The following is a 27988-nucleotide window of genomic DNA, read 5'->3' as shown; positions in this document are numbered from 1 at the left end:
GCTGCACTCATCCAGGCAAGTGGAGAGTATTCCATCACACTCCTGACTTGTGCCTTGTAGATGATGGAAAGGCTTTGGGGAGTCAGGAGGTGAGTCACTCGCTGCCGAATACCCAGCCTCTGACCTGCTCTTGTAGCCACAGTATTTATATGGCCCCCAGACTACCTGTGAGCAATGCCACAGGAAAACAGTTTGTATAAATATCAACAAGTGCAGCCTGTGGGAGAAGACCACTTTTTCCAGATCATTCCTAATGGCCACTGGGAGGAAAATGTCCTCTGGTCGCTATCGCTTAGCAATACCGTAAATACAGCTGGAATATTTCCTCTGGTCACTATTTCTAGCAAAACCATAAGCTTCTCAGAATGCTTTGGCAACCATTAGAATTAGTCAACAGAGGAAGTCTTTCCACTATGTTCAGGATGTTGCCAAATGCATTAGCTGCCAGATTGAATTGTGTTCCCAGGATATGCGACTCAGATCGTCTCACAATAACTAATGAAACCCAGTGACTCAGAACAGTTGTATCATTAGTAACAGGATTGCTAACCCAGATTAGAGCAAGAACAGACCGTTTCCTGTTGAGGGTGGTGTATGTAGTTCATCGCCTTTAGTCATGTTTATAATTTTGACAGGAGGCAATGGCTCAAGTACTTAGCTCGCTTGATAAATCATGAACAATCTCACACCTATTGCCTGCTCTTGTTTTCAAAACCCTCGATGGTCTCACCCCTCCCTATCTCTGTAACCTCCTACAGCCATACAACCTCCGAGTTCACTGCGCTCCTCCAATTCTGGCCTATTGCGCATCCCTGTTTTTCATCGCTCCACCATGGGCGGCCGGGCCTTCAGCTGCCTAGGCCCTAAACTCTGGAATTCCTTCCCTAAATCGCTCTGCCTCTCTTTCCTCCTTTAAGACGATCCTTAAAACCTATCTGTGTGACCAAGGGTCATCTCTCCTAATATCTCCTTATGTGGTTCGGTGTCAAGTTTTAGTTGATAATGCTTTGGGATGTTTTACTATGCTAAAGGCACTATATAAATGCAAGTTGTTGTTGCTCAACAACGAGAGCTCTGTGAAACTATCAACTTAAAAAAAAAATTGTTGGCTTACCTAAGAGTCAATGTTTAAAAAGCGATTGCATAGAATCTTAAACCAACCCTCATCAAATCACAAGTAACAGAGTTCAGAAGCCATGTGAATCAAATCAAAAAATAGGAGATATGAATGATTATATATAGAAAATGATACAGTGCAAGTATCAAAGGAAGAAAAAAATTAGATTTAAGTGGAGTCTTATGTCATTGATTCATCTCAAAGTGATTCACAGAATTAATTAATGTTTTTGCAGCGCATTAACTACTGTTATGTTTAGAATCAGTGCGGTATCAAGGTTGCCATTAAACTGATGGTTTATAAGGTGGTTGTCTTTCCAGTTCCCACCACACACAGTGGGCCTATTCGTGCGAACGTGAATTGCCTGCTATGCGCGATGGTCAGTAAATCCATCAGACTCCCTAATGCCTAAGATTTTGAAGAGGTGAGGATCTAGGATACCTTATCCAGTAACAAGCAGTAGGGACTGTATTGCATGATGTTAAATTGATCCAAAATCGGATAAGGATTTATTTAAATGGACACCGACAGATCATCTGTATTTAGCGAACAGCTGATTGAAGCTGCTTGAAGTCTCCATCAGCTGTTCACACTGTTCAGAAGATGGAGACTGCTGGCACCTTCGATCAGCTGTTCCTGGGACATTGAAAACTGATAAAAGGGGTGGACAGTGCTCAGAGGCACTCAGCTCCTCAGGTGAATAGTTAACAGTACTTAATCGCACTTTAACGAGGTGCGGCAAGTTTATTTCATTGCCCAAAATAGTCGGCATACTTAATGTGTTATAAGCGGCATCTTTGTAATTGAATTCAGTGGTAAAGAGAAACTGTTCCCATTGGCAGAAGGGTCGAGAACCAGAGGATTTAAGGTGATTGGCAAAAGAACCAAAGGCGACATGAGGAAAACCATTTTTACACAGCGAGTAGTTATGATCTGGAATGCACTGCCTGAGAGGGTGGTGGAAGCAGATTCAATCATGGCTTTCAAAAAGGAATTGGATAAATACTTGAAGGGAAAAAATTTGCAAGGCTACGGGGAAAGAATGGGGGAATGGGACTAACTAGATTGCTCTTACAAAGAGCCCGCACAGGCTCGATGGGCGAATGGCCTCCTTCTGTGCTGTAACCATTCTATGATTCTATAATGGCAAATGGTTAGAGTCATTTGCCCGATATAGGAGGCTGCCTGGGATAAGCAGGGACGATGTAAGTGGTGGGGACCGTACCAATCGCCTGTGTGGATGTGAAACATGGACACTCTATAGAGGCACACTCGACAGCTGAAGAGGTTTCACCAAAGACACCTTCACATCTTACTTTGCATTAGGTGGCAGGAAAAAATCGCAAACAACAAAGTGATGGAACGTGCTGACAGCACCAGCATTGAGACTATGATAAACAAGGCTCAGCTCCGTTGGGCTGAACATGTTGTTCAGATGGATGACGTATGGTTGCCGAAGCAGGTGCTTTATGGAGAACTGGTGGGCGGCCAAAGAAACCAGACAGAACAACAAGGGTGTTACAAAAACATCTTGAAGATTCGTTTGAAGCAGTGCAACATGGTTGTTGACTGTTGGGAAACCCTGTCAGACCGACGAATGGCAATGGTGTGTTGAAGTGTGAGAAGGAGTAAAGGGCTTTGAGCTGTAATGCTGTGCCAGTGTGGAGGTGAGATGCAAGATACAGAAGGATCAACAGGAGAACCCCAACCCCAGTGATGTGGTTGTGTGAGGCTTCTCGTCGATATTGTCCATCACGTATTAGCCTGCATAGTCCTCAGTGCACCCGTCCACCATGAACTTATGCTCAATGTTGGCACAGCCATCCTCTAGTATGAGGGACACATTACTAACAACTGTTGTGTATGAAAATCGAGCAACACCCCAAAAATGTACTGAGATTTAAGGAGCAAACAATCTGTGTTTTTTTTTTGGTGGAGTTAGTTGAGGGAAGAATGGGATCTATTTTCCACTTGAACAGGCAGACAGGACAGTACCTTCAACATTGTAGCAGTCCCATAGTGCTGCACTGCAAAGTCATCTTAGGGTGCACTTATACTGCAACTTTAGAATTGCTGCCTGGTGATTTCTGCAGCATTGCTAATATTTGCAGCATAAATCGAGTCAGGACCTGAAGCGACTTCAGAGAGAAGCAGTGTGAATTGGAAAAGCAAGCTTCATACGTTTTTGGCTGGAGTCATTGACACTGGGAATCAGCCTCATGGCTCTACTTTGCACAGAATTGGGTTATGCAGAAAGACTGGAGAAACTTGAGCTTTTCATCCTGGAAAGAAGGTGGCTGAGAGGTAGACTTATAGAGGTATATGATAGTTAAGGGAATTGTTACAAATATCGGGTATATCCTAGTTATTCTCTTGGGTTAGCATCATCAGTCTCTTCCCATAAGCGGACCTGCATTCCTCAAGACCGGGAGTTTACTTTTATTATGCAACAGCCAGACAGAAGATAGCACGACTTGGGGTTGTAAGAATGAGATACCCTTACCAAATGGAGTGGATGTTGTAATTCTCCATGTGTCTTCACATACGCTTTTCCAATCTTCCAAAAGGCGGAACTGTTAAACTGGTGAGATAAGATGAATCTAAAATCAAGATGTGGAGATGCCGGTGATGGACTGGGGTTGACAATTGTAAACAATTTTACAACACCAAGTTATAGTCCAGCAATTTTATTTTAAATTCACAAGCTTTCGGAGGCTTCCTCCTTCGTCAGGTACATTTACCTGACGAAGGAGGAAGCCTCCGAAAGCTTGTGAATTTAAAATAAAATTGCTGGACTATAACTTGGTGTTGTAAAATTGTTTACTAAAATCAAGAGGCTGGTTTATTTTACAACATACATATGTTTGAACAGAGTAGAAGTTCCATACTCTTAACTTCTTTCTTTGATCATGCTTCTCATAACATGCAAAACAACAAAGCATGCTATGTTATCCCAATTGGTAGGCTAAATGCTCCCTTTTCTATCTTTTTCTGGTCATCCCTAACGGAAATCCGACTGGCTTTTATCTTATTTTCTGGCTTAGGCCTTGATATGCCTCTCAGGTGACCATGAACACACATTTCTTTCTTGCCTTTGTTGCCTGTGTGTGTAAGAAGCTTAAAGTTATTTTTCTAACTCCTTGCCTGCCCGTGGGTTTGGATAGCAAAGCTACCAATTTCCCAGCTACTGCCCTCCCCCTTTAACCCCACCTTTTACTGGGAGGGGGATAAAGAGCCAATCAAAATATAAAAATGCTGCCGTTGCCAAGCCGATCTAACCAATCACGATCCGCTAACAAAAATATTATTGGTGCAGAACTTGCTCCCAAAATGACGGAGGAGCTCAACAGTGCTCTCCGTTTTTAGTGGTGAATCGAAGGAGCAAGTTCCCATGTTTGCACACGCGCACTAAAATGTGGAAATCGTGAACTTGCTCCTATTGGTGTGTCGGCAATTTGACAGCTTTGAATTAAAGGGCCATCGCACACTGCAATCATTGAAATCACTGAAAAATCGCAAACTTGCTCATCTGCCCAGCTGGAAAGTAACGAATTACGCCACCAAACAGGTACGCTTAAAAATACCAAGTCTAAACTAAGTTTTAAAGCGCGGTTAATCTTAATGACTGCCAAACAACTAAAAATTAAATAAAAAAAACGTGGAGTCTCCTTTTGCTCGTTATTTTAATAGTTTTTAGTCATTAAAAAAAATTAAAAATTAAAAAGTTATATATTTTTTTACTTTTCCCTTCTGTCTCTAATTTAATTCAACTGTTTCTTTGGCTTTTTATATAAAAAAAATTTTTTTTTATTTACAATGACTTCCAGAATACTAACTTTAAATGAATGAAGTCTGCTTGCCTGCTCGTGGGCGTGACTTCTCTTCCTGACAGATTTTGTGGGCTTATCTTTTATTCTCACAGACTGTTCCATGCACATCAATTTACTCTGCTCAGAGTTGATGGCGCACCAGTTTTTAAAAGTTCAAAATCAAGCAAGTCGACGCCACAGATCCCGAGGAGGAGCTGCGGCAAGCATTGCCACCCGCCCTGCGCAGGTTCTGGCCCATTGTCTCTGAGGAAGGGGCGGGGGCAGTTTGGTTTTTCTGCCTTGTTGGGTGGTTTTATAAAACCTTTTCAAACAATCGCTGGACGATGAGACGTAAGTTAATCTGCATAATATTAAAATACAACAAAGCACCTACTATTCCACTGGTTGCCCAGTAATACGGCGTATTTAATAATGGGAAAACAGTACAGGTTAGCGGGCATTCTAAACGTCACAGTGACATACGATGGCGCAAACCCGCTTCCATATTTAAGAACATAAGAACATAAGAAATAGGAGCAGGAGTAGGCCAATCGGCCCCTCGAGCCTGCTCCGCCATTCAATAAGATCATGGCTGATCTGATCCTAACCTCAAATCTAAATTCATGTCCAATTTCCTGCCCGCTCCCCGTAACCCCTAATTCTCTTTACTTCTAGAAAACTGTCTATTTCTGTTTTAAATTTATTTAATGATGTAGCTTCCACAGCTTCCTGGGGCAGCAAATTCCACAGACCTACTACCCTCTGAGTGAAGAAGTTTCATCTCAGTTTTGAAAGAGCAGCCCCTTATTCTAAGATTATGCCCCCTACTTCTAGTTTCACCCATCCTTGGGAATATCCTTACCGCATCCACCTGATCAAGCCCCTTCACAATCTTATATGTTTCAATAAGATCGCCTCTCATTCTTCTGAACGCCAATGAGTAGAGTCCCAATCTACTCAACCTCTCCTCATATGTCCACCCCCTCATCCCCAGGATTAACCGAGTGAACCTTCTTTGTACTGCCTCGAGAGCAAGTATGTCTTTTCTTAAGTATGGAGACCAAAACTGTATGCAGTATTCCAGGTGCAGTATTTGCTTCTAGGTTGCTCACAGCAGCACGCGGGAGATTTATTTTCCATTCCGGGAGACTCCCAGAGAATCCAGGAGGGTTGGCAACCCTAGTAAGCACATACTCTCTGGTGGGCAGGAGAATAGCCGTTTGAGTTATGCAATATAAATAGCTTGGTGAGTGGCTGGTACAGATACGAGAGCTTCTGTTGTCAGGTCAACAACTATAGTATGAATGCAGCAATAGATAATGCATTCCTGATATTGGTCTCTAGCCCACATCCTTTTGACCTAAATGTGAGTGTCCTACTAACTGAGCCAAGCTGACATTGTACGTGATTTAAAACTTCCCTTCAAAGTATTAAAGCTATCAAAGCTTCATTTATGAAAAATAGAAAATGCTGGAAACACTCAGCAGATCAGGCTGCATTCGTGGAGAGAGAAACAGAGTTAATGTTTCGGGTCGATGACCTTTCATAAGAACATCCCGTCTGAGAGAAGAGCAGAACTGCTTCAAGGTGCTTTTGTTTTATTTATGAAAATATGACTTGCACAAATTTTGGTGTTCATGAATTCTCCCATTTGCAAGTGATGGCTACTATAGAAGGGGTGTTTTCAAGATAATAGTTATGCAAGCTCTATATCAGTTTTTTATATTATTGGTATCGAGCAGTTGGTGGAAAAATATCAATAATCCCTGGAAGAGGATTGAACCCCTGTAGTGACCTTTTTCACTGTCGATGCCAGTAAGTTTTTCTTTTCTAAAACAGCAACAATTTCATTGATAAATGGAGGCTATGTCATTGGCAGCCAAGTGAGACAGACCAGATAACTCACGTGTGACAAAATATGTGGAACAGCAATTGAGAGAACTGTAGTTTCCTTCCAAATTGTGGTTTAAGATAGTAGAGAGTACATGAAGAAGAGGAGGAGGAGGAGGTGGCATGATTATCTTGTTGTCATCCATCAAGGACTTACTAACTGGTTGTTCAGGATCCTGGACAGTCCTGCAGGTCTGAATAGTCAGATTAACCTCGGTGGTGGGGAAGCTTTTAGAAACGATAACCCTGGACAAAATGAATAGTCACTTCGACAAGTTTGGATTAATAAAGGAAAGCCTGCATGGATTTGTTAAAGACATATCGTGTTTAACTAACTTGATTGAGTTTTTTGATGAGGTAACAGAGAGGGTTAATGAGGACAATGTGGTTCATGTTGTATTTATGGACTTTCAAAAGGTGTTTGATAAAGTGCTACATAATAGGCTTGTCAGAAAAATTGAAGCCCACAGAATAAAAGGGGCAGTGGCAGCATGGATACGAGATTGGTTAAGTGACAGGAAACAGAGAGTAGAGGTGAACGATTTTTTTCAAACTGGTGGAAGATATACAGTGGTGTTCCTCAGGGGTCGGTACTAGGACCACTGCTTTTTTTGATACATATTAATGATTTGAACTTAGGTGTACAGGATACCATTTCAAAATTTGCAGATGACACAAAACTTGGAAGTGTAGTAATAGACTTCAAGAGGACTTAGACAGGCTGGTGGAATGGGCGGACACATGGCAGATGAAATTTAACGTAGAGCTGGACGAAGTGATACATTTGGCAGAAAGAATGAGAAGAGGCAATATAAACTAAAGGGTACAATTCTAAAGAGGGTGCAGTAACAGAGAAATCTGGGAGTATATATGCACAAATCTTTGAAGGTGGCAGGACAGGTTGAGAAAGTGGTTTAAAAAGCATACGGGATCCTAGGCTTTATAAATGGAAAATGTAAGGAATCTTACAACACCAGGTTATAGTCCAACAGTTTTATTTGAAAATCACAAGCTTTCGGAGGCTTTCTCCTTCGTCAGGTGAGTGAAGTTCGTCACCTGACGAAGGAGAAAGCCTCCGAAAGCTTGTGATTTTCAAATAAAACTGTTGGACTATAACCTGGTGTTGTAAGATTCCTTACATTTGCCCACCCCAGTCCATCACTGGCATCTCCACATCATTTATAAATGGAGGCAGAGAGTACAAAAGCAAGGAAGTTATGCTGAAACTTTTATAAAACACTGGTTCGGCCACAACTGGAATATTGTGCCCAATTCTGGGCATCGCACTTTAGGAAGGATGTGAAGGCCTTTGAGAGGGTGCAGAAAAGATTTACTGGAATGGTTCCAGGGATGAGGGACTTCAGTTACGTGGATAGACTGGAGAAGCTGGGGTTGTTCTCCTTAGAGCAGAGAAGGTTAAGAGGAGATTATATAGAAGTGTTCAAAATCATGAAGGGTTTAGATAAAGTAAATAAAGAGAAACTGTTCCCATTGGCGGAAGGGTTGAGAACCAGAGGACACAGATTTAAGGTGATTGGCAAAAAAACCAAAGGTGACATGAGGAAAACCTTTTTTATGCAGCGAGTAGTTATGATCTGGAATGCACTGCCTGAAAGGGTGCTGGAAGCAGATTCAATCGCGGCTTTCAAAAAGAAATTGAATAAATATTTGAAAGGAAAAAATTTGCAGGGCTACGGGGAAAGAGCGGGGGAATGGGACTAACTGGATTGCTCTTACAAAGAGCCGGCATGGGCTCGATAGACCAAATGGCCATTTCTGTGCTGTAAGCACTCTATGATACTATGATTTAAAGAGTATATGTTTTTAAAAAAGTATATTGAAAAAAAGAGTCCATTCTTCGACAGACGATGTAAAATCCATTCTGATAAATGATCCTTCCAACCCATTCAGGGAAAGTTAATTGAGTGAATCTGCAGAACATCAGTCCAACTATTTTACTTAGTTTTCATGAAGATTAGTATTTGTCCAAGAATTGAATTGTTTCACTGGCAGACCGATTAGTCTGAAGGTTGGGTACATCACCATCAACAACAACAACAGCAACAACTTGCATTTATATAGCACCTTTAACATCGTAAAATGTCCCAAGGCGCTTCACAGGAGTGATTATCAAACAAAATTTGATACTGAGTCGTATATTAGGAGATAATAGGACAGGTGACCAAAAGCTTGGTCAAAAGAGATAGATTTTTAAGGAGCGTTTTAAAGGAGCAGAGAGAGGTAGAGAGGCGGACAAGTTTAAGGAGGGAATTACAGAGCTCAACGTCTAGGCAGCTGAGGGCACATCCACCAATGGTGGATTGATTAAAATTGGGGATGCGCAAGAGGCAAGAATTGGAGGAGCACAGAGATCTTGGAGGGTTGTAGGGCTGGAGGAGGTTACAGGGATGGAGGGTGGGGTGGGGGTGGGGCGAGACCATGGAGGGATTTGAAAACAAGGATGAGAATTTTAAATTTGAACCATTCCCGGACTGAGAGCCAGTGTAGGTCAGCGAGCAGAGGGGTGATGAGTGAACTGGACTCGGTGCACGCTAGGATCCGGGCAGCAGAGTTTTCGATGAGCTCAAGTTTATGGAGGGTGGAAGATGGGAGGCCGACCAGAAGAGCATTGGAATAGTCAAGTCTAGAGGTAACAAAGGCATGGATGAGGGTTTCAGCAGCAAATGAGCTGAGGAAGGGGCGGAGATGGGCGATGTTATGGAGGTGGAAGTCGACAGTCTTGGTGATGGAGCGGATATGTGGTCTGAAGCTCATCTCAGGGTCAAGTCACCCAAAGGTCACATTCCACGATCAGTAGAGATACACATGTCTTTGTAGATTATGTCCAGATATATGGTCAACAACACTTCTGTTTCTTAGTGAATAGAATGTGTCCTTCAGCCAAGGCACGGTTGAATCTTTTAAATGTTAGAGTAAAGTAAACTATCCTGTCAGTTCTTTGAGTACAGTATAAACTTATGATGTGGAGATGCCGGTGATGGACTGGGGTTGACAATTGTAAACAATTTTACAACACCAAGTTATAGTCCAGCAATTTTATTTTAAATTCACAAGCTTTCGGAGGCTTCCTCCTTCGTCAGGTGGAAGGAGGAAGCCTCCGAAAGCTTGTGAATTTAAAATAAAATTGCTGGACTATAACTTGGTGTTGTAAAATTGTTTACAAGTATAAACTTAAGCAGAGCTCTGCAAATGTATGTATTAGCTTGACTAGAGAGTGGTACATACTTGAGTATATCTTAATGCTACTGCTATACACTACTTCAATGCTGATAATGATGTTGACTGGGATATTTTATTTACTATCTATATATATATATATATATATATGTATATATAGAAAGAAAGAAAGAGGGCCCTCCCGTTGCACTGAGGATCTAAAAGGTATGATGAATCAGGTCTAGCTTTAATGAAATGATTTGTGAGCACTCTTCTTGCATGTTTATACACATCACCTCATGTCTCCAGCTTGCTGCTGGATTCAGCTGATCTAGCAAAGACATTTTTACCTCCAGAGTTGTTGCATGAGTCTCGGGCTCTCAGCGCCACTTACAAATTTCAAGTACCCAATCCTCAGACTTCTAATATCGCAACCCCAGATTTTTGCTATGTATTATTGTGGTTCAACCATGTATGAACAGCAATGGCTCCCAATCTTGCGTGACACATGTGATTTGGAAAATTGATTTTTTTTTTAATGAACTAGAAGGGGGGAAGTTTGATGAAGAATTCAGCCTGTATTTTTGTTGTCATGTCATGATATCAGTTCCCTCTCCCACTCCCTCTTGCACAACCATAAGCCTGTGCAAAGTACAAATCCTCATTTTTTTAAAAAAAGCCTGTGATGGGCTTGATTTAGAGTGGGGCACAAGGTGACGAGTCTCCAATTGGGCATCATCCTTCTGGGGCCCCATATTCAATTGGAAGACCATCATAATTTCCCAGAAGAATTGCCATTCCTGTGTAATAAGAAGCTAATTTCTAATGCACGATCTTGGGATGTGGTTCGGTTTATATATGTTGTAGATAACTGATGTAGGATTGGTTGATAAGTGTTCTTTTGTGTATGTTCCCTTTGGATTGATGGCTGTGGCTGATAGTTCTAAATGAGAATTTAATTGTTCCTTTTTATAAGAACCTCTCTACTCCTTTTATCAGCAGTCATCATTTTGTTAAGCCTCAGGAGTGATGTGTGTATTCCCAGTTTGGTCCATTGTTTCCTTATTTCCATCAGATTACTTTTTTTTCCCCTTTGTTTGTCTTTTCATACAATATAGGAACATAGGAGTAGGCCATTCAGCTTCTCGAGCCTGTTCCGCCATTCAATTAGCTCATGGCTGATCTGTATCTCAACTCCATTTATCCGCCTTGGTTCTGTAACCCTTAACACCCATGCTTAACAGTCTCAACAGCTTTTTGGGGGAGAGAGTTTCAGATTTCCACTACCCTTTGTGTGAAATCATAGAAAGGTAGAATCATAGAAAGGTTACAGCACGGAAGGAGGCCATTCGGCCCATCGAGTCCGTACCGGCTCAATGCAAGAGCAATCCGGCTAGTCCCACTCCCTGTCCTTTCCCTGTAGCCCTGCAAATTTTTTCCTTTCAAAAACACTAACAAAAACACTTTCCTTTCTAAAACACTAAAATAAATTCCAGAAACGTGACAGGCTTTTGAAAAACATTTCACTTGTAACCAATCATCATTACAAGAGCCATTTCTCCACTGTGTCTTTATTCACCTACATTTTTGCCGAGTTCCAGGAGAACTGCTATCGTGAAATGGTTGTTAATGGGCATGTCACTGAAAGCGTCCGGGATTTAATGACCAGCTATGAAGAAGTGCTTCCTGACATTACCCCTGAACTGCCGAGCTCTCATTTTAAATTATCCAAACATTTTCTATTTGTGGCCCAATCAGGGTCAGGGGTGGGGTGGGTTGGGGGTGGGGTGGGTTGGGGGTGGGGTGGGGGTGGTTTCCTCGGACCACACGTGTATTATATTTTGTTTTGATCAGCTGGGTGACTGGCATTGGTATAAGATTCTCCAAATCAAGCTACTGAGAAATCTAAACAGTGTAGGAACACACCTCACTTACCTAAGTCTAGAGTACTTGGGTGCAGGTTGGTAAAAACTAAAGCTTGAGGTCCCTCAAATGTGCGTAGGGGCATTGCGAAGTTCAAGCAGCTAAAACCATGCAGCTTTTAGCAAAGGGCACTGATAAGCTTCTCGCTGCTTGTCCACCCAGGCCCAACCTAGCTATTAAGCGCATTGTGGGGTTATTTGAGCACCATATAATCATAACTCATCAAATTCAAGGAATACTTTAATGAATGCAATACCACTTTACTACAAGAACAACAGCAACAACAACAACTTGCATTCATATAGCACCTTTGATGTAGTAAAACGTCCCAAGGCGCTTCAAAGGAGTGGCAAAATTTGACACCGAGACACATAAAAGAGATATTAGGACATATGACCCAAAGCTTGTCCAAAAGGTGATCAAAAGCTTAGTCACTCCTGGAAAGATGGCAAAATTAGATTAAAACAGTTTTATCATTTCTCTGTCATCAGTAGTCACTAAGTTTTGACAATGAATTGATTGTAACTAGTTTCCTTCTTCACGTTCAACTGGGGTGTTTTTATATATTGAAAGTTTTCGCAAACACGATAAAAATTAAGTTGATCCTTGCCCATCATTTTTACTGGCTGCCTGCTCCCTGTCAATACTATTCATTGGTCCTGCTGCCAACGTTCCCTGGTCTCCCCTGTGGGTAATCCTTGCTGCTAGTTGGTTTAACAGTTCTCACCGATCTTTCTCCTGGTCGTCTCACTCTCCCACTGGTCCTCTCGCTGTCCCACTATTGCTTCTCATTCTCCTCTTGGTCCTCCCACTGGTGCTTTTCATTCTCCTGATCCTCGGGAATGTAAACCAGCCACGATAAATCTGTTTCTTTTTTTAAGTAAAATAAATATAGATGAACGATATAAGAGAATGAATATAAATCAGGTGTTTCCTGAAAGATTGAATATATAATATTTTCCCATTTGCTCCTGGGTCTTATGCTGTGGATGTATTAATTAATAAAGTTAAATCGTCTTCAACAAAGCAAACGTTGGCGCTCAATCCACAACCTCTTTCCTGTCCCTTTTCCACCCTCATCCCATTTTGAACTCAGTGAAAAGTGCTACCTCTGGGCACTTGATGGATTTGCTTTCATTCAATAAAATTGCGCTCATCTTTCACAGAGGGCAAGATTATAGAAAGGCCTAGTGATATTGAGAGAGCAGTTAATGATCTATGTAGTAGTACCAAACTTTAATGAATAGTTAATTTGTGCTTTCTACTAGGCTGTTACTAAGCAAGGCAATAAGGCCTCTTATGACTGATTTGAAGATGAAAATTTATAGATATACATATGACCACGAAACAAATATTTTACTGGACTGATTAATTGTTGTGAAACATTTTAGGAAGCCCAAAGACCCTCAGAATACGAGCACCCTTATGAGCACTCCCTTCTGGTTGGAGGAGTTAGAGCAACAGCTGTTGGAGCCACAGAGGAGGCCACGGAGGTGGGGGGGTGGGGAAGCAACAAGAATGTATCCATACGCACCACATAGGGTATACAGATCCAGAGTGATGTACCTACAGGTTAATGAGGAACATGTGTTTCAGGGCACTTTGATTCAACAGAGAGATTGTGACTACCCTATGCCACCTGCTCCAGCAAATCCTCCACCAGAAACCTGGTTGCCTTTGAACATGCCATCTCTCACTGAATGTACAGCAGCAACAATCACACAAACGCGCTATAAAAATGAAAAGAAACCTCAATTCAAGAAGTGCAACCTCGTTTTAAATAATTACCAAGCCCTCTGGACATCCTGCCCTCCTTATAGGCAGGTGAGGTAGAAGATCAGCCATGATCGTATTAAATGGCAGAGCAGGCTCGAGGGTAATATGGCCTACTCCTGCTCCTTTTTCTTATGTTCTTACTCTCTTACTGAGTACTGCGTACAGTTTTGGTATCCTTACCTAAAGAAGGGTATACTTGCCTTAGACGGTGTGCAACGAAGGTTCACTAGATTGATTCCTGGGATGAGAGTGCTGATCTATGAGAAGAGATTGAGTTAAATGGGCCTACATTCTCTGGACTTTAGAAGAATGAGAGGTGATCTCATTGAAACATATAAAATTCTTAGAGGGCTTGACATGGTAGATGCCGAGAGGTTTTTTTCCTCTGGCTGGAGAGTCTAAAACTAAGGGTCATAGTCTCAAGACAAGAGGTCGACTATTTTGGACCAAAATGAGGAAAAATTTCTTTACTGAGGGTTGTGAATCTTTGGAATTCTCTACCCCAGAGGGCTATGGATGCTCAGTCGTTGAGTATATTCAGTAGTGAGATCGATAGATTTTTGGACACTAAGGGAATCAAGGGATATGGGGATTGGGCAGGAAAGTAGAGTTGAGGTAGGCGATCAGCTATGATCCTATTGAATGGCAGAGTAGACTTGAGGAGCCATGTGGCCTATTCCTGCTCCTATTTCTTATGTTCTTATGTGCTGCCGGTTGGCATGCCAAATGAGGCCCGACCATCAAATTGATTCGGTGAGAGGCCCAAACCCATTGGGCAAACGTCCTACATGCCCCGCCCCCCCAGGTGCCAAACAGCCCAGACCTGCAGGAACCATTTAGTGTTTGAGCAACAAATCTTAACTATTTTAAATACAAATGACCTCAGCCTCTTTTTTCCCAACCCCAGTGATTTCTTTTTACTCCATTTTAAACTTGCAATTTTTTTATTTTAACTTTTTAATTATTTTTATTCCCTCTTTCGGCCTCCCTCGCCATGCAGACCATACCTCTTCTCTCTTTCAGTGATGCTGTCTTCCTCAGGGGAGGTAGTTGTGGGAAATGGCTTCAGTTAGTACTTCCCTGCGACAGGCTGCCTGGGAGTAGGAGTAGTTGTGTGAGGAATCATGCATGTAAACCCATGATGGGTAGTATCTGCTAATTCTATGAGCAAATGGATAGATGTTTAGCAGAGAATGGAATTGAGGAGTATGAGAGAGCGAGATTGTACTTTGCAAAGCTCGGACCAGATTTATGGTCATTTACATTCCTATATCCTCACTCCACAGTTGTTTTTTGGTATTCTAACATAGGGATGTCCAAACTTTTGTCTTTGTGGGCTGTATAGGTTCATACAATAGAGCCTCACGGTCTATATATACATGGTGGTGAAATCCATGTATTAATGTGCATGTATCTCCAGTTGCTGATATTAACTGATCTTGTTATCTACTACTGAGGCATCAGCGCTAAAATCAGCCCTTTGCTCCAAGCTCATAAAACCAAGAACTATAAGGCACATAAAGCATAATTGTCTCTGCTTGAAGAGCTGAATTAACCACGGCCACTGATTTAACACCCCTGCTTCAACATGACACTGAACACATACATTAAACTTAAAACAAGCTATCCCTTAAAAGAAAATGCCAGCTGAACGGCACCTGAACTTACTGGCATTGAATGTAACCATTCCTCCCTGTTGGTGTAGATCAAAGTGCCAGCCTTGCCATCTAAAATTACCAGAAACCTTGCCAGTTGCTCATTTTAACAATAAAATGCATGATTGCCATTCACAAGAGACAATGGATTTTTGTTCCAATGGAAAGCGGTGTACGTACACTGAGCTAGCGCTGGTGATAATTGTGCTTTTAAAGTGAGTTACATCACACAATCTGGACGAAGGCACCTCAGTGTAATTCTAATTCTAGCCTACTATCTCAATACACTTACCTCATAAAGGATTCATGGTCAATGTAGAAAAATACTTTTATTTCAACTTTAGTTACCTGCTTATCAGGTTTAACCATGTTTATTCTGAACTTGCGTCCTAGGTTTTTAATTGTATAGAAGTCAAGCTGGTGGTACTAGATTCTTAGATAAACTCTTTCTCCAACCGTGTTAAATTGTTTCATCTATATCAAGGAACGGGCTAAGAGCTATTACTTGACTTTTGGATGGACACATAACACTACATAACCATCACATGTCACGGGAATCAGATCGAAGCACATTCTGCACAAAACCATACACACCTTCACAATCTGATCTCCCAAGTAAACGAACTGGACAAAATTAAGATCTTTAAATGAATATAAACGGTCCAAGTGGAATTCCTGCAGGCTGCACATTACATAGCAATCTACCTCAGAACATTACACTGAAAAGCCCACAAACTGGAGGAAATCAAAAGCATTCAACTACCGGGATATATTTCTCTTCGCGTTCACAGGCAGAGTTTGGTTATATATTATATGTGCAACTGGAGAAAAGAGGCTTTATTTTTGGCTCCAATATGTAATTAGAACTATGCAGTTACCGTATGTTAGACAGAAACTCCATTATTTTATATATTTTTCTCAATGAAATCAATTTGGTATTGACTGACCTCCCATTCTTTACAATTAACATTTGAAACTAAAGGAGAATTTGCATTGATATGAGCTATGGTTTCACCAGCCGGCCTTATTACAGCAGTTTTTTTAAAAAAAATAACTCACTGGAATTAGTCGCGGTTTGCAAAATGTTACTGTGCTGTTCCCTGTCCGTGCGTGATTATAAAAATGCCAAAAGGATCCGGATTGCATTGTAATCGCATCCTCGTAGACAACATGCAGCCCATGTAAGAACAATGATACACAAATTTTGATCTCATTTCAAGAATAATTATTGCATGATCTTGCTGCGATAGCAGTAATACTTGGGTTGTCGGAGATATGAATTGTGCATATATAGGAAGACCGTACATATATGTCTGTATTAACCCACAGAGAGCTGTACCAAATTATAACCTATAGAGAAAATATGTTTAATGTATGTTTTGCATTAATATTTTGTATTTTATATATTTATACTTTTTAATTGAGATGTGAAGGAAAATAAAACCTGACACAATCATAATTCAGTATTTATAACTAATTGATGCAGAAATCTTTTAGCTGTTGCAAATACTCGGCTATTGTGTCAGGGGGGATGTTGCTGAGTCAGAGAGGGCTCAGAATTGGGAGAATCAGCTGTGGAGTTGGAGCAGACAGGAGGAGGTGACTGGGTAACTCGGAATTGGGAGAATTATCTGCGGATCAGCAGTGGGGACAGGGAAGGCGGTGGTTCAAAAGTAGGACTCATTGCTGTAAGTGCAGCAAAATAATACACGTGTCATCTGATGAACCTGCTCAAAGGAGCCGATGTTACATGTATTACTTTTATTGTATTTGGTTTGGGCAGACACAGTTTGCCCGACTGTCCAGACAAAACTGCAACTGCTTCGAAGTTGAAGTGTAAATATCGTAGGTGAATGGACACTTTGGGATCCCCTGAATGCTCAATTGATAAATGCCTGGCCTAACAGGGAACTGAGCCACACAGATCTCAGTTCGATCCTCAGTCTATGTTGGGTTAGCTGATCTCATGAAAATGTATGAAGCTACTGCTGAATTGAAAATGCAGAATTTATCTTTGCCCTATTGGCTTTACTGATAATTCCTCATCTCAGGATCTTGATGATTAACTGAAGCAAATATAGAAATGGTTACTAGCTGTAATTAATTGCAGCTTGATGGTGTGCGCCACATGATCAGTTCCAGGTTAAAAGCAAACCCGTGGAATAAATTAAAAATCATACCATGTTTGGCCCAGTACAGGAGTTCTGTCACTTCGGAGAAAAACCACCATAACTAACTTACACACACAGTTCTCGGACTCTGTTTATATTCCCAAAAGACCTTCATTGAGTCCCATCCCAGCTGTGTAATTTACATTCCAACACTAAATGTTTTGTGTATGCGACTGATTCGACATCGAGTGTTAGTAGGCTATTCGACTATGATGAGCATCAGAGCCGAGTCCGATCCTGTTCTCGCTTGGCATCCATGTACTTTTAAACGGATTATCTGTTCATTTATCTTATTGCTGTTTGTGGGATCTTGCTGTGCACAAACTGGCTGCCGCGTTTCCTACAGTACAACAGTGACTACACTTCAAAAGTAATTCATTGACTATAAAGCGCTTTGGGACATCATAAGGTCATGAAAGGTGCTATATAAATGCAAGTCTTTCTTCACATATACTTTTCATCAAGATACCGATCAGGAGAGAAGCCTTTGTGGGATGTTTCTCTACATTAAATGTGCTATATAAATGGAAGTTGTTTATATTTCCCCCTCCTTACCTGGGGGTACTGAGCACAATTCCAGCTCCCTTCAGATGAATCACTACTGAGATCAGCTAACTAGATGTAAATCGAGAACTGAAGCTTGGATTTACATAGCCTGCATCCTTGGCACCATGAGGTTCAAATTTTTCAATACTTTCCTCCCCAGCCCCTCCAACTTTGCCCTAGATAAAATCCAACACATCTAGAACCCTTTGGCCCATATCTTATGTCACACAAGGTCCCACAAAACTGACCTCCACTGCCTCCCTATCTCCCATATATTGATTTCAAAATTTGCATTCTCACTTTCAAATCCCTCTGTGGCCTTTCTCCTCCCAATCTTTACAATCTTCTCAAGCCGCAAATCTTAGTAAGCATCGTTATTTGCTCTTCCAATTCTGGTCTACTGAGGATTTCCCCTCACCATTGTTAGCAGAGTCTACAGCCCTCAAGTCCCTGCACTCTGGAATCCTGTTCCTAAACCCCTACTACCCCTCTCCCCCCACCTTCAAAAGCCTCCTCCAAACCTAACTCTTTAACAATGTCTTCAGTCACCCCACCTAATGTCTCCCTTACTGCCTGCTCAGTCTTCACTGCTTTCTCTGTAAAATGCCTTGGGACATTTCGTTACGTGAAAGACATTACAAAAATATTAGTTGTTTAGATTCTGCACTGAGTAATGTTGTCCTCATAGCAGTGGATTGGAACAGTATTAAAAATGTGATCTACACTGTGCCTTTGAAGCCATTACCCCTGCCCCTGCCCCCTCCCTCTCCCCTCCCCCTGCTCACCCCCCATCCCAAAAAATAATTTTTGATGACAATGCACTTTGAAATGCAAGTAGAACAAAGTAGAATTGAAGTGCAGATCAGTTCTCCCAGAATGAAGAAAGAACTGGCATTAATATAGAGCCTTTTAAATTGTCGGGACATCCTGAAGCACTTCACAGCAAACGAGTTACTTTTGAAGTGCAATTACTGTAGTGATGCAGGGAAATAGAAGCAGCCAAATTGCACACAGCAAGGTCCCAAAAACAGCACTGAGATAAGTTGCCACATAATCTGTTATTTTTAGAGGTGTTCCTTAGAGATAAATGTTGGCCAGGACACCAGGAGAACTCTCTTGTTCTTCTTGGAATTGTGCCATGGAATCTTTTACATCCACCTGAGATGGCAGACAGGATCTCAGTCGTTGTCAACGGCAACACATATAAAGCTCCTTTAATGTAGAACAACTTCCCAAGGTACTTCACAGAAACGTAATCAGACAATAATCGATGCCGAGCCAAAGAAGGAGTTATTATTATGGGTGGGATTTAAGGAAAGTCTTAAAAGAGGAGTTAGAGTTAGAGGGGTTTAGGGAGGGAATTCCAGAGCATAGGGCCTACACGGCTGAAGGCACTTCTCTCAATGGTTTAGTGAAGAGGGTGGGATGTACAAAGGGTTACAGTTGGAGGAATAATGAGCTCTCAGAGGGTTGTCAGGCTGCAGAAGGTTACAAAGATAGGGTGGGGACGAGGCCATCATGGGATTGAGACACAAGGATGAGACTTTTAAATTTGAGATGTTGCAGACAGGGAGCCAACAAGGGCAGGGGTGATGGATGAGTGGGACTTTCGGATGAACTGAAGTTTATGGGATGGTGGAGGATGGGATGCTGGCCAGGAGAGAATTGGAATAGTCAAGTCTGGAGGTGACAAAGGCATGGATAAGACAGGGGAGGAGATGGGCAATATTTTGGATTTGTGTATATATTTATACATACACACATACACATATATATATATATATATATATACACACACAAATGTATTGATATATAATATAAAATCATATTTTAAAACGTCAGCAGACTCTTTAGCTGAATGGAAAGTAATGCTGTGAGAGTGAAGAACTAGATATCGGCTGGGAACATCATTTATATTTTATCTGCTGTACAGAATGCATGATGTCAATGACAGCAACTTGCCCTCGATCCATGTACTATGGCTATGAGGTTTAATGCCTTGTTTCAATACCTCAGAAATATTGTACCAAAATGATATGCTATTGCTTACGGGAATAATGAAGTGACACCGCAGTGATCCAATGTAATAAAGGAGATGCAGGGTATCAAAATTAATAGAGATACGTTACAGGGCATTTTGATAATGTGCCTTCAGCAGCTCCCTCGATGTCATCTTCAATTTAATTAAATTCACACATGCTACTTCATTTTATGTTCATGAATGCAAAGAATTAGCCTGTGCATGCTTGCCCCCTCTCCTGTAATATTCTTAACACCTTATGGTCTCTTTTCGTTTCACTGTGCAATTTTATGTCAAACAATCTGAGCAAAATATTAATTTCATAGCAGCTCCAAGAACAATGATTAGCTGGTGTTGGCAAGAGGGGGAAATTTTTTTTCCAAGGGAATGACCTACTTTTTGAGTTTTATGGGATAGTATAATTAACATAATACTCTGCTCAAAACCGCCACATTTTTCAAGCTTATCTCTAACTGAGAGATTATCTCTCAGTTAATCCTTTTTTTTTCAAAGGTTTAGAATTCTTTATTGGATTTAATGCTACAGTTCAGTAAACAATATTGCCTGGATAGTCAAGTGGCAGCCTTAGCTCATGTGTAGCGCTCTCCCTCCGTCAGAAGGTTGTGGGTTCATGTTCCACTCCACAGGCTTGAGCATATGAACTAGGCTGGCACTTCAGTGCAGTACAGAGGGATTGCTGCACTGTCAGAGGAATCATCTTACGCATGAGACACCCCTTCTCCACCTTCATCCTTTTCGACCTCTCTGTAGTCATTGATGTGGTTGTACTCACCACCCTCCTTGCTGAAATCCTCTTCGGATCCCTAAGTTGCATCTGTGTCCCCTTTTAAGGCCATAGATTCTAATTATTAAGTAAACAAAGCTTGAGGTCAGAGTTTATTTGTTCTTTACTTAGGGAATGGTACAGATTGGTCACAAGAACCCAGAAGGACATAACTGGCTTCCTGGTGTATGATGAACAAAATACATACCAGATGCAATGACTTATATGTCAGTATTAAAAATTGTACATCTGCATGCACTTCCTGTCTACAAAACCTCCCTGTTATCACATTTGTGACCCACTTTTAAGTTAACTTTGCCATTATAAATTCTAATGTCCACATTTATATTGGAAACTTCTTATGTAAATGTGTCATGCTGTAATAACAGCATTCCACTAATGGTGGTGTTCCACCACCTCAGTCTTGTGTCTTTTCCCTCCTCAGCCTGTACTACAGAGAAACTCCTGTGTTCCAACCAACTCTACCTCTACGCTTCCCAAATTGCCTTCGATTTTGCTATTTATGTGATGTGTCAGCTGTGGCTCAGTTGGTAGCACTCTCGCGTCTGAATCAGAAGGCTCACTCCGGAGACTTGAGCACAAAATTCAGACTGACACTCCAGTGCAGTACTAAGGGAGAGCAGCACTGTCGGAGGTGCCGTCTTTTGGATGAGACGTTAAACCAAGGCACCGCCTGCCTTCTCAGGTGGACGTAAAAGATCCCATGACACCATTTCAAAGAAAAGCAGGGGAATTCTCCCAGTGTCCTGGCCAATATTTATCCCTCAACCAACATCATGACAAAAAAAAACAGATTATCTGGTCATTATCACATTACTGTTTGTGGGATCTTGCTTTGCGCAAATTGGCTGCCGTGTGTCCTACATTACAACAGTGATTACACTTCAGAAGTACTTCATTGGCTGTAAAGCACTTTGGGGCATCCTGAGGTCGTGAAAGGCGCTATATAAATGCAAGTCTTTCTTTCTTTTACTATAAAAATAGTATAAAATCAAAATATTATATAAAAGTATGAACAAAATGTGTGACTTTATAATGAGGACTGAATTTGAAATGTTTCGCTGGTACAATTGTCCCATCCTCAAACTCCACTTCACCTGAAGATTGCATTTGGTCTTGACTGCCTGTGTATAACACCTTGGGGGAAGAACTAGCAGCATAATATGGGATAGATGGAGAATAAGCAAACAACCTCGCACATGGATTTACGCTTGTAGAAAAGGCAAAAGGAAGGCACTGAGAATTTATAACCCAGAGGTGGGGAGTCAGGTTTTATCATCCGCCATCATAAAAACATATTTAATGCAGTTTCATTGACCTCTGATGTGGAAAATTCATCATGGACTATTTCCATTGATCCTGCACATCAGCATTAAAATTATACTTTTAAAAAAAATTATAAAAAAACAAATTATGCTTAAAATGTATTGACTTAGAGTCTATTAAGTCATCAGTTAATATTACTTATTGAATTCTATGCTAAATGCGTGGGTGTATAATTGCCCAGTTGATTTAGTTTAAAAGGCTACATTTCAGTTAGTGGAATGTTATACTTGTTGTTCCTGTAACTGGGGTAGTGGCACAACATAAGAATGTAGGAATAGCTAGACTATAAAAGACCAAGGTCCATCTCGTTCACCACCTATCCTCCTGGTAGTCGCATGATACAATGATACTGGAGTTGTTGACTAATTATACCAATCAATTAGTCTACAACAGACCCAGACCTGACACAAGGAAAACCCCAGTGGTGGAGAGCAAAATACTGCGGATGCTGGAAATCTGAAATAAAAACAGAAAATGCCGGAGAAGCTCAGCAAGTCAGGCAGCATCTGTGGAGAAAGAAACAGAGTTAACGTTTCAGGTCGAAGACCGTTCGTCAGAACTGAAACGTTAACTCTGTTTCGTTCTTCGCAGATGCTGCTTGATTTGCTGAGCTTCTCCAGCATTTTCTGCATGTATCCCACTGGTGGAGAGCTTCGAGAACTATAGGTCCAAAATCACATTTTTCCTCCCAAACAAGCAACACTTATCACATTTCGTGTCTCAAATTACTGATATACTGTATCCCAAAATGTTATTTCCTGAAAGAAATCTCATTTGCATTTGAATTAATCAACACTAACTGCTTTCACCATCTCCCAAGGAAGCCTGGTCCATAGATTGACCACACAGTCACCGGAATGATGTTTCCTCAGATTACCTCCACCCACCCCATTCCACCCCCAGCGATCTCTGTCTACTCAGCCCCCCGCGATCTCCAAATGCTCACCAGCCCCACGATGTCCGAAATCCGCCCCCCCCCCGATCTCTGACTGCACACACCACCGCCCCCCCACCCCCACCGGCGCTGCCTGACTCTCCCCGCGGTCGGCCCCCACCCCACCCCGTAAACTCCGACTTACCATGCATCTGCTCCCCAGCTACTTTCCCACCCGACAGGCAACCAGCCTGTCGATCAAGCTGACTATCGGGCGGGAAACCTATTGAAAAATGTTAAAACAGGACGCCCAGTTAAATTCAGTAGGACCTGCAGGAAACCCATTCTTCCGGGTTTCCTGTCCGTAAATCACCCACCGCTGCCAACCCCCCCGTCCTCCGCTCTTTTCCCGGCTCCATGTGAACATTGTAGCCATAGTGTTCTAATCATGTCACTTACAAACATACTAACTGGTGACCATGCCTTAATTAACAATGATTGCATGGTGCTGCCTCCAGCTGTAAGGCTGCAGCCTTCAGGTATACAGGATTTTCTCGTCCTGTACAACGTGTGATGCTTACAGGCTTCTGATCTCCAAAATTAGCACGGTTAACATAGATGGCCTTTATCTGCTGATCAGCAAGATAAAATAAAAGCGCGAATGAAAACACTGTTGAAGATTATAATGTATGTTTTTAGAGTCCCAGTTTTTTGTTGTTTTCTTTAAAACTCTCATTGCTGTAAAGAACTTGCATTTATATAAAAACATAAGGAGCAGGAGTAGGCCATACGGGCCCTCGAGCCTGCTCTGCCATTCAATAAGATCATGGCTGATCTTTGACCTCAACTACACTTTCCTGCCTGATCCCCATTTCCCTTGCTTTCACGAACTCAGGATGTCCCAAAGCGTTTTACAGCCAATGAAGTACTTTTGAAATGTAGTCACTGTTGTATGTAGGAATTGTGACAACCAATTTGTGCACAGCAAGGTCCCACAAACAGCAATCTGATAATGACCAGATAATCTGTGTTAGTGATGTTGGTTGAGGTATATATATATTGGCCAGGACACCGGAGAGAACTGCCCTGATCTTTTTCAAAGTAGTGTCATGGGATCTTTTACGACCACCTGAGAGGGCTGCTGGGCCCTCGATTTAACGTTCATCTGAAAGACGGCACTGGGAGTGTCAACCTAGATTTTGTGCTGGAACAGGACTTGAATCCACGACCTTCTGACTCAGAGGCGAGAGTGCTACCAACACCTGCATCATTCCCTGAGTCCGAGGGCAAATTGGCAACCTATGAGGTATCTACCAGTGCCTCTGTTGAGGCAAACGGTTTAAATGGTACAAAAGTGATTTCAGATGACTCTCATTTTTGTTTAGTTCATGCATATCTGTGGAGAAACACCATCTTAACTTTGGAAGTTCACCGCGATGAAAATCGGGCAGGTTCTACAATGGGTGGGCGATCCGTTCTGCCAGATTACCACCTGTCCGATGAAGATGGAAATTTACCCCAACAATAAGTAAATATTAGTGATGTAAGGATCCAAAATGTTACTTTCTCCAGTCCCTGTGAGTGATTGCTGCCAATGTAAAACTTTAAAAAAACACTGCTCGTTTTCCTTTTGAAGTTCAGGCTGATGATGTCTTACAGAGACATTGAAACGCAGAGGAGATTATTTGGAATTCAATTCCCAACCTGTCATCAGGCTTTAGCTGTGGTTCATTTATAAAGTTGAAGGGGGATAAGAGGAGAAGAGAGAGAGAGAGAGAGAGATGCAATCTACGGAACTCCTAACCCTGTGTGCTCATGTTTTTGTAGAGTCGGACATGGCTGATTTTGATGGCAGAAGCTCCCTGCTCTACAGATTCAACCAAAAGAGCATGAGAACGGTGAAGGACATGATCTCCCTGAAGTTCAAGACGTTACAAAGTGATGGAGTGATCCTGCACGGAGAGGGTCAACGGGGAGATTACATCACACTGGAGCTGAAGAAAGGCAAACTCTCGCTGCAGATCAATTTAGGTATGAATCTTGTTTTATTACTTGAGGGGTTTTTAGCCTTCTGAGATTTGGAGCTTCTCTGGGTATAAACATAAGCCCAAGAAACCCCCCCCCCTACCTTTTCCAGGAAAGATGTAATAAAGAGCAGGATCTTGAGGATGCCTTAGTCTTTCAAATAAACCTTGATCTAATCTCATCCCTTCTACTGGTCACCTTGAACATATTATTTTCATATGCTGCTGGTAGCCTTCTATCTTGCTTGGCATACATAAAAAAGTTAATTAACTGAAACTTTGTGATTTACATGAAATAATTAAACTTTGCACTAGTTTCCCCTCAAACTACATTACCGTCTGCACAAAGTTAAAAGCCATGTTCACCCCGCAAGACAATCTGGATTTGAAAGATATGACAAAATAGGAAGGGATATGACCTCTGCCGAATACAAAGTTTGCCAAATGTGTCTCGCTGGCTCGAAGTTAATGGAGGCTGAGGGATTTTAGAACTCAATTTAGTCAACATCATTTCTGATTTTGAAATAAAAACAAAAACATGCAAGAATGCATAACAGGATGATCAGCATCTGAGAGAGAAAGCTTAATTTTTTTATGTGGCAATTATTCATCAGAACTGGCACCATTTGGCAGGATAAGCCCCTTTCAATAGGACTGGTGATGGGTGAAACGAGAACGAGGGGGCATAATCTTAGAATAAGGGGCTGCTCTTTCAAAACTGAGATGAGGAGAAACTTTTTCACTCAGAGGGTAGTAGGTCTGTGGAATTTGCTGCCCCAGGAAGCTGTGGAAGCTACATCATTAAATAAATTTAAAACAGAAATAGACAGTTTCCTAGAAGTAATGGGAATTAGGGGTTACAGGGAGCGGGCAGGAAATTGGACATGATCTTATTGAATGGCGGAGCAGGCTCGAGGGGCCGATTGGCCTACTCCTGCTCCTATTTCTTATGTTCTTATGGTGATGAAACGCCCAAGAAAATATAGAGGAGAGCAATAGGTGGAGGTCAAAAGTTGAGATCCGTGAACAGCTTTCACACAGTGGCACCTAAAGGCTTGATTAGTCTCTTAACTGATCTGTAACACTGGAAAGATGTGATATGCACCATAAAATGGCTGCCTTTGGCAAGGCCACACTTTGCATTTCTAGTATCATTTGTTTTCAGGTTATTAGTGTGTACAATTTCTGTTAAATTTTATATTTTCTAATTTTCTCCTTTGTTCCCTTTGGTACACCCTAGGTGATGCCAAGCTGCGATCTGTTAATGGTCACACCTCAGTCACACTGGGGAGTCTGTTGGATGATCAGCACTGGCACTCTATTACAATCGAACGCTACAACAAGCAAGTGAATTTCACCGTGGATAAGCACACACAGCACTTTCGAACTAAAGGAGAGTTTGATTATCTGGATATTGATTACGAGGTACTTTTAATCTATCATGATGATAGATATAATGCTTTCAATTTACATCAAACCCAAATACACCTCTTAAAGCTACTTGTAGCTCAAAAATGTATCTCCTTGTGAAGTTAGACTTGTGAGAATATATAGAGTTCATGAATTGTTTAACGAGAGGTGTGCTTAATCTTAGTCTTAAGTTGCCGTATGATCTTAAAATATGTGGTAGAAAGTGTGAGAAAACAGATGAAACGTTCATAAGACAGTTCTGGATGAAGAAGGGCCTTAGGCCATTTGATTTTATCCTTGACACTAAACTTGGAAGGGTAGTGAACAGTGAGGAAGATAGTGATAGACTTCAAGAAGATATAGACAGGCTGGTGGCATGGGCGGACACGTGGCAGATGAAATTTAACGCGAGGTGATGCATTTCGGTTGGAAAAATGAGAGGCAATATAAACTAAAGGGCACAATTCTAAAAGGGGTAAAGGAACAGACAGATCTGGGGGTATATGTGTACAAATTGTTGAAGGTGGCAGGGCAGGTTGAGAAAGCAGTTAAAAAGCATATGGGATCCTGAGCTTTATAAATAGAGGCATAGAGTACAAAACTAAGGAAGTCATGATGAACCTTTATAAAATATTGGTTCGGCCACAGCTGGAGTATTGTGTCCTGCTCTGGGCACCGCACTTTCGGAAAGATATGAAGGTCTTAGAAAGGGTGCAGAAGAGATTTGCTAGGATGATTCCAGGGATGAGGGACTTCAGTTACATGGGTAGACTGGAGAAGCTGGGGTTGTTTTCCTTGGTACAGAGAAGGTTGCGAGGAGATTTGATAGAGGTATTCAAAATCATGACGGGTCTAGACAGAGTAGATAGAGAGAAACTGTTCCCATTGGTGGAAGGGTCAAGAACCACAGGGCATAGATTTAAGGTGATTGGCAAAAGAACCAAAGGGAACATGAGGAAAAACTTTTTTACAGAGGGAGTGGTTAGGATCTGGAATGCACTGCCCGAGGGGGTGGTGGAGGCAGATTCAATCATGACCTTCCAGAGGGAACTTGATAAGTACTTGAAAGGCAAAAATTTGCAGGCCAAGGGGATAGGGTGGGGGAGTGGGACCAGCTGGATTGCTCTTGCGTAGAGCCGGCCTGGACTCGATGGGTCGAATGGCCTCCTTCCGTGCTGTAACCTTTCTATGATTCTAGAATGCCAACCCCACCAGCTTCCTATTACATAATTTAGCTGTCTCTTAAATGAGTCCTCCAGTCTCCTTGTTCTAAGGAATGCTGTGCTGTAGTCATTCGGATTACAATGAAAAACAATCTTGTTGGAAAGAACATGCTGGTAGATCCTTGGGCTGATTCAAGAGGATTCTTTTTGTTGAAATCTGTGCTTTTGACACAGTCAAGATATGATGCTCTTGCCATGGCAATCTAGTATTACTGTTCCTGTGCTGGGATTGATTCGAAGGA

General features: G+C 41.7%; 1 protein-coding gene across 1 annotated transcript in view; it reads left to right on the top strand.

Moving 5' to 3' along the window:
* Positions 1-27988, top strand: part of LOC137323529 (contactin-associated protein-like 5) — a 930346-nt gene that overhangs the window by 402131 nt on the left and 500227 nt on the right. Inside the window, exons 5-6 of the mRNA XM_067987099.1 lie at positions 24917-25120; positions 26354-26538. Coding sequence (XP_067843200.1) covers positions 24917-25120; positions 26354-26538 — 389 coding nt within the window. The remainder of the gene's footprint in view (positions 1-24916; positions 25121-26353; positions 26539-27988) is intronic.

Source organism: Heptranchias perlo, chromosome 7 (genome assembly GCF_035084215.1).
Source record: "Heptranchias perlo isolate sHepPer1 chromosome 7, sHepPer1.hap1, whole genome shotgun sequence".
NCBI classification, from domain to species: Eukaryota; Metazoa; Chordata; class Chondrichthyes; order Hexanchiformes; family Hexanchidae; genus Heptranchias; species Heptranchias perlo.
The sequence above is the reverse complement of the archived record's forward strand: the minus strand, read 5'-3'. Positions and strand labels throughout refer to the sequence as shown.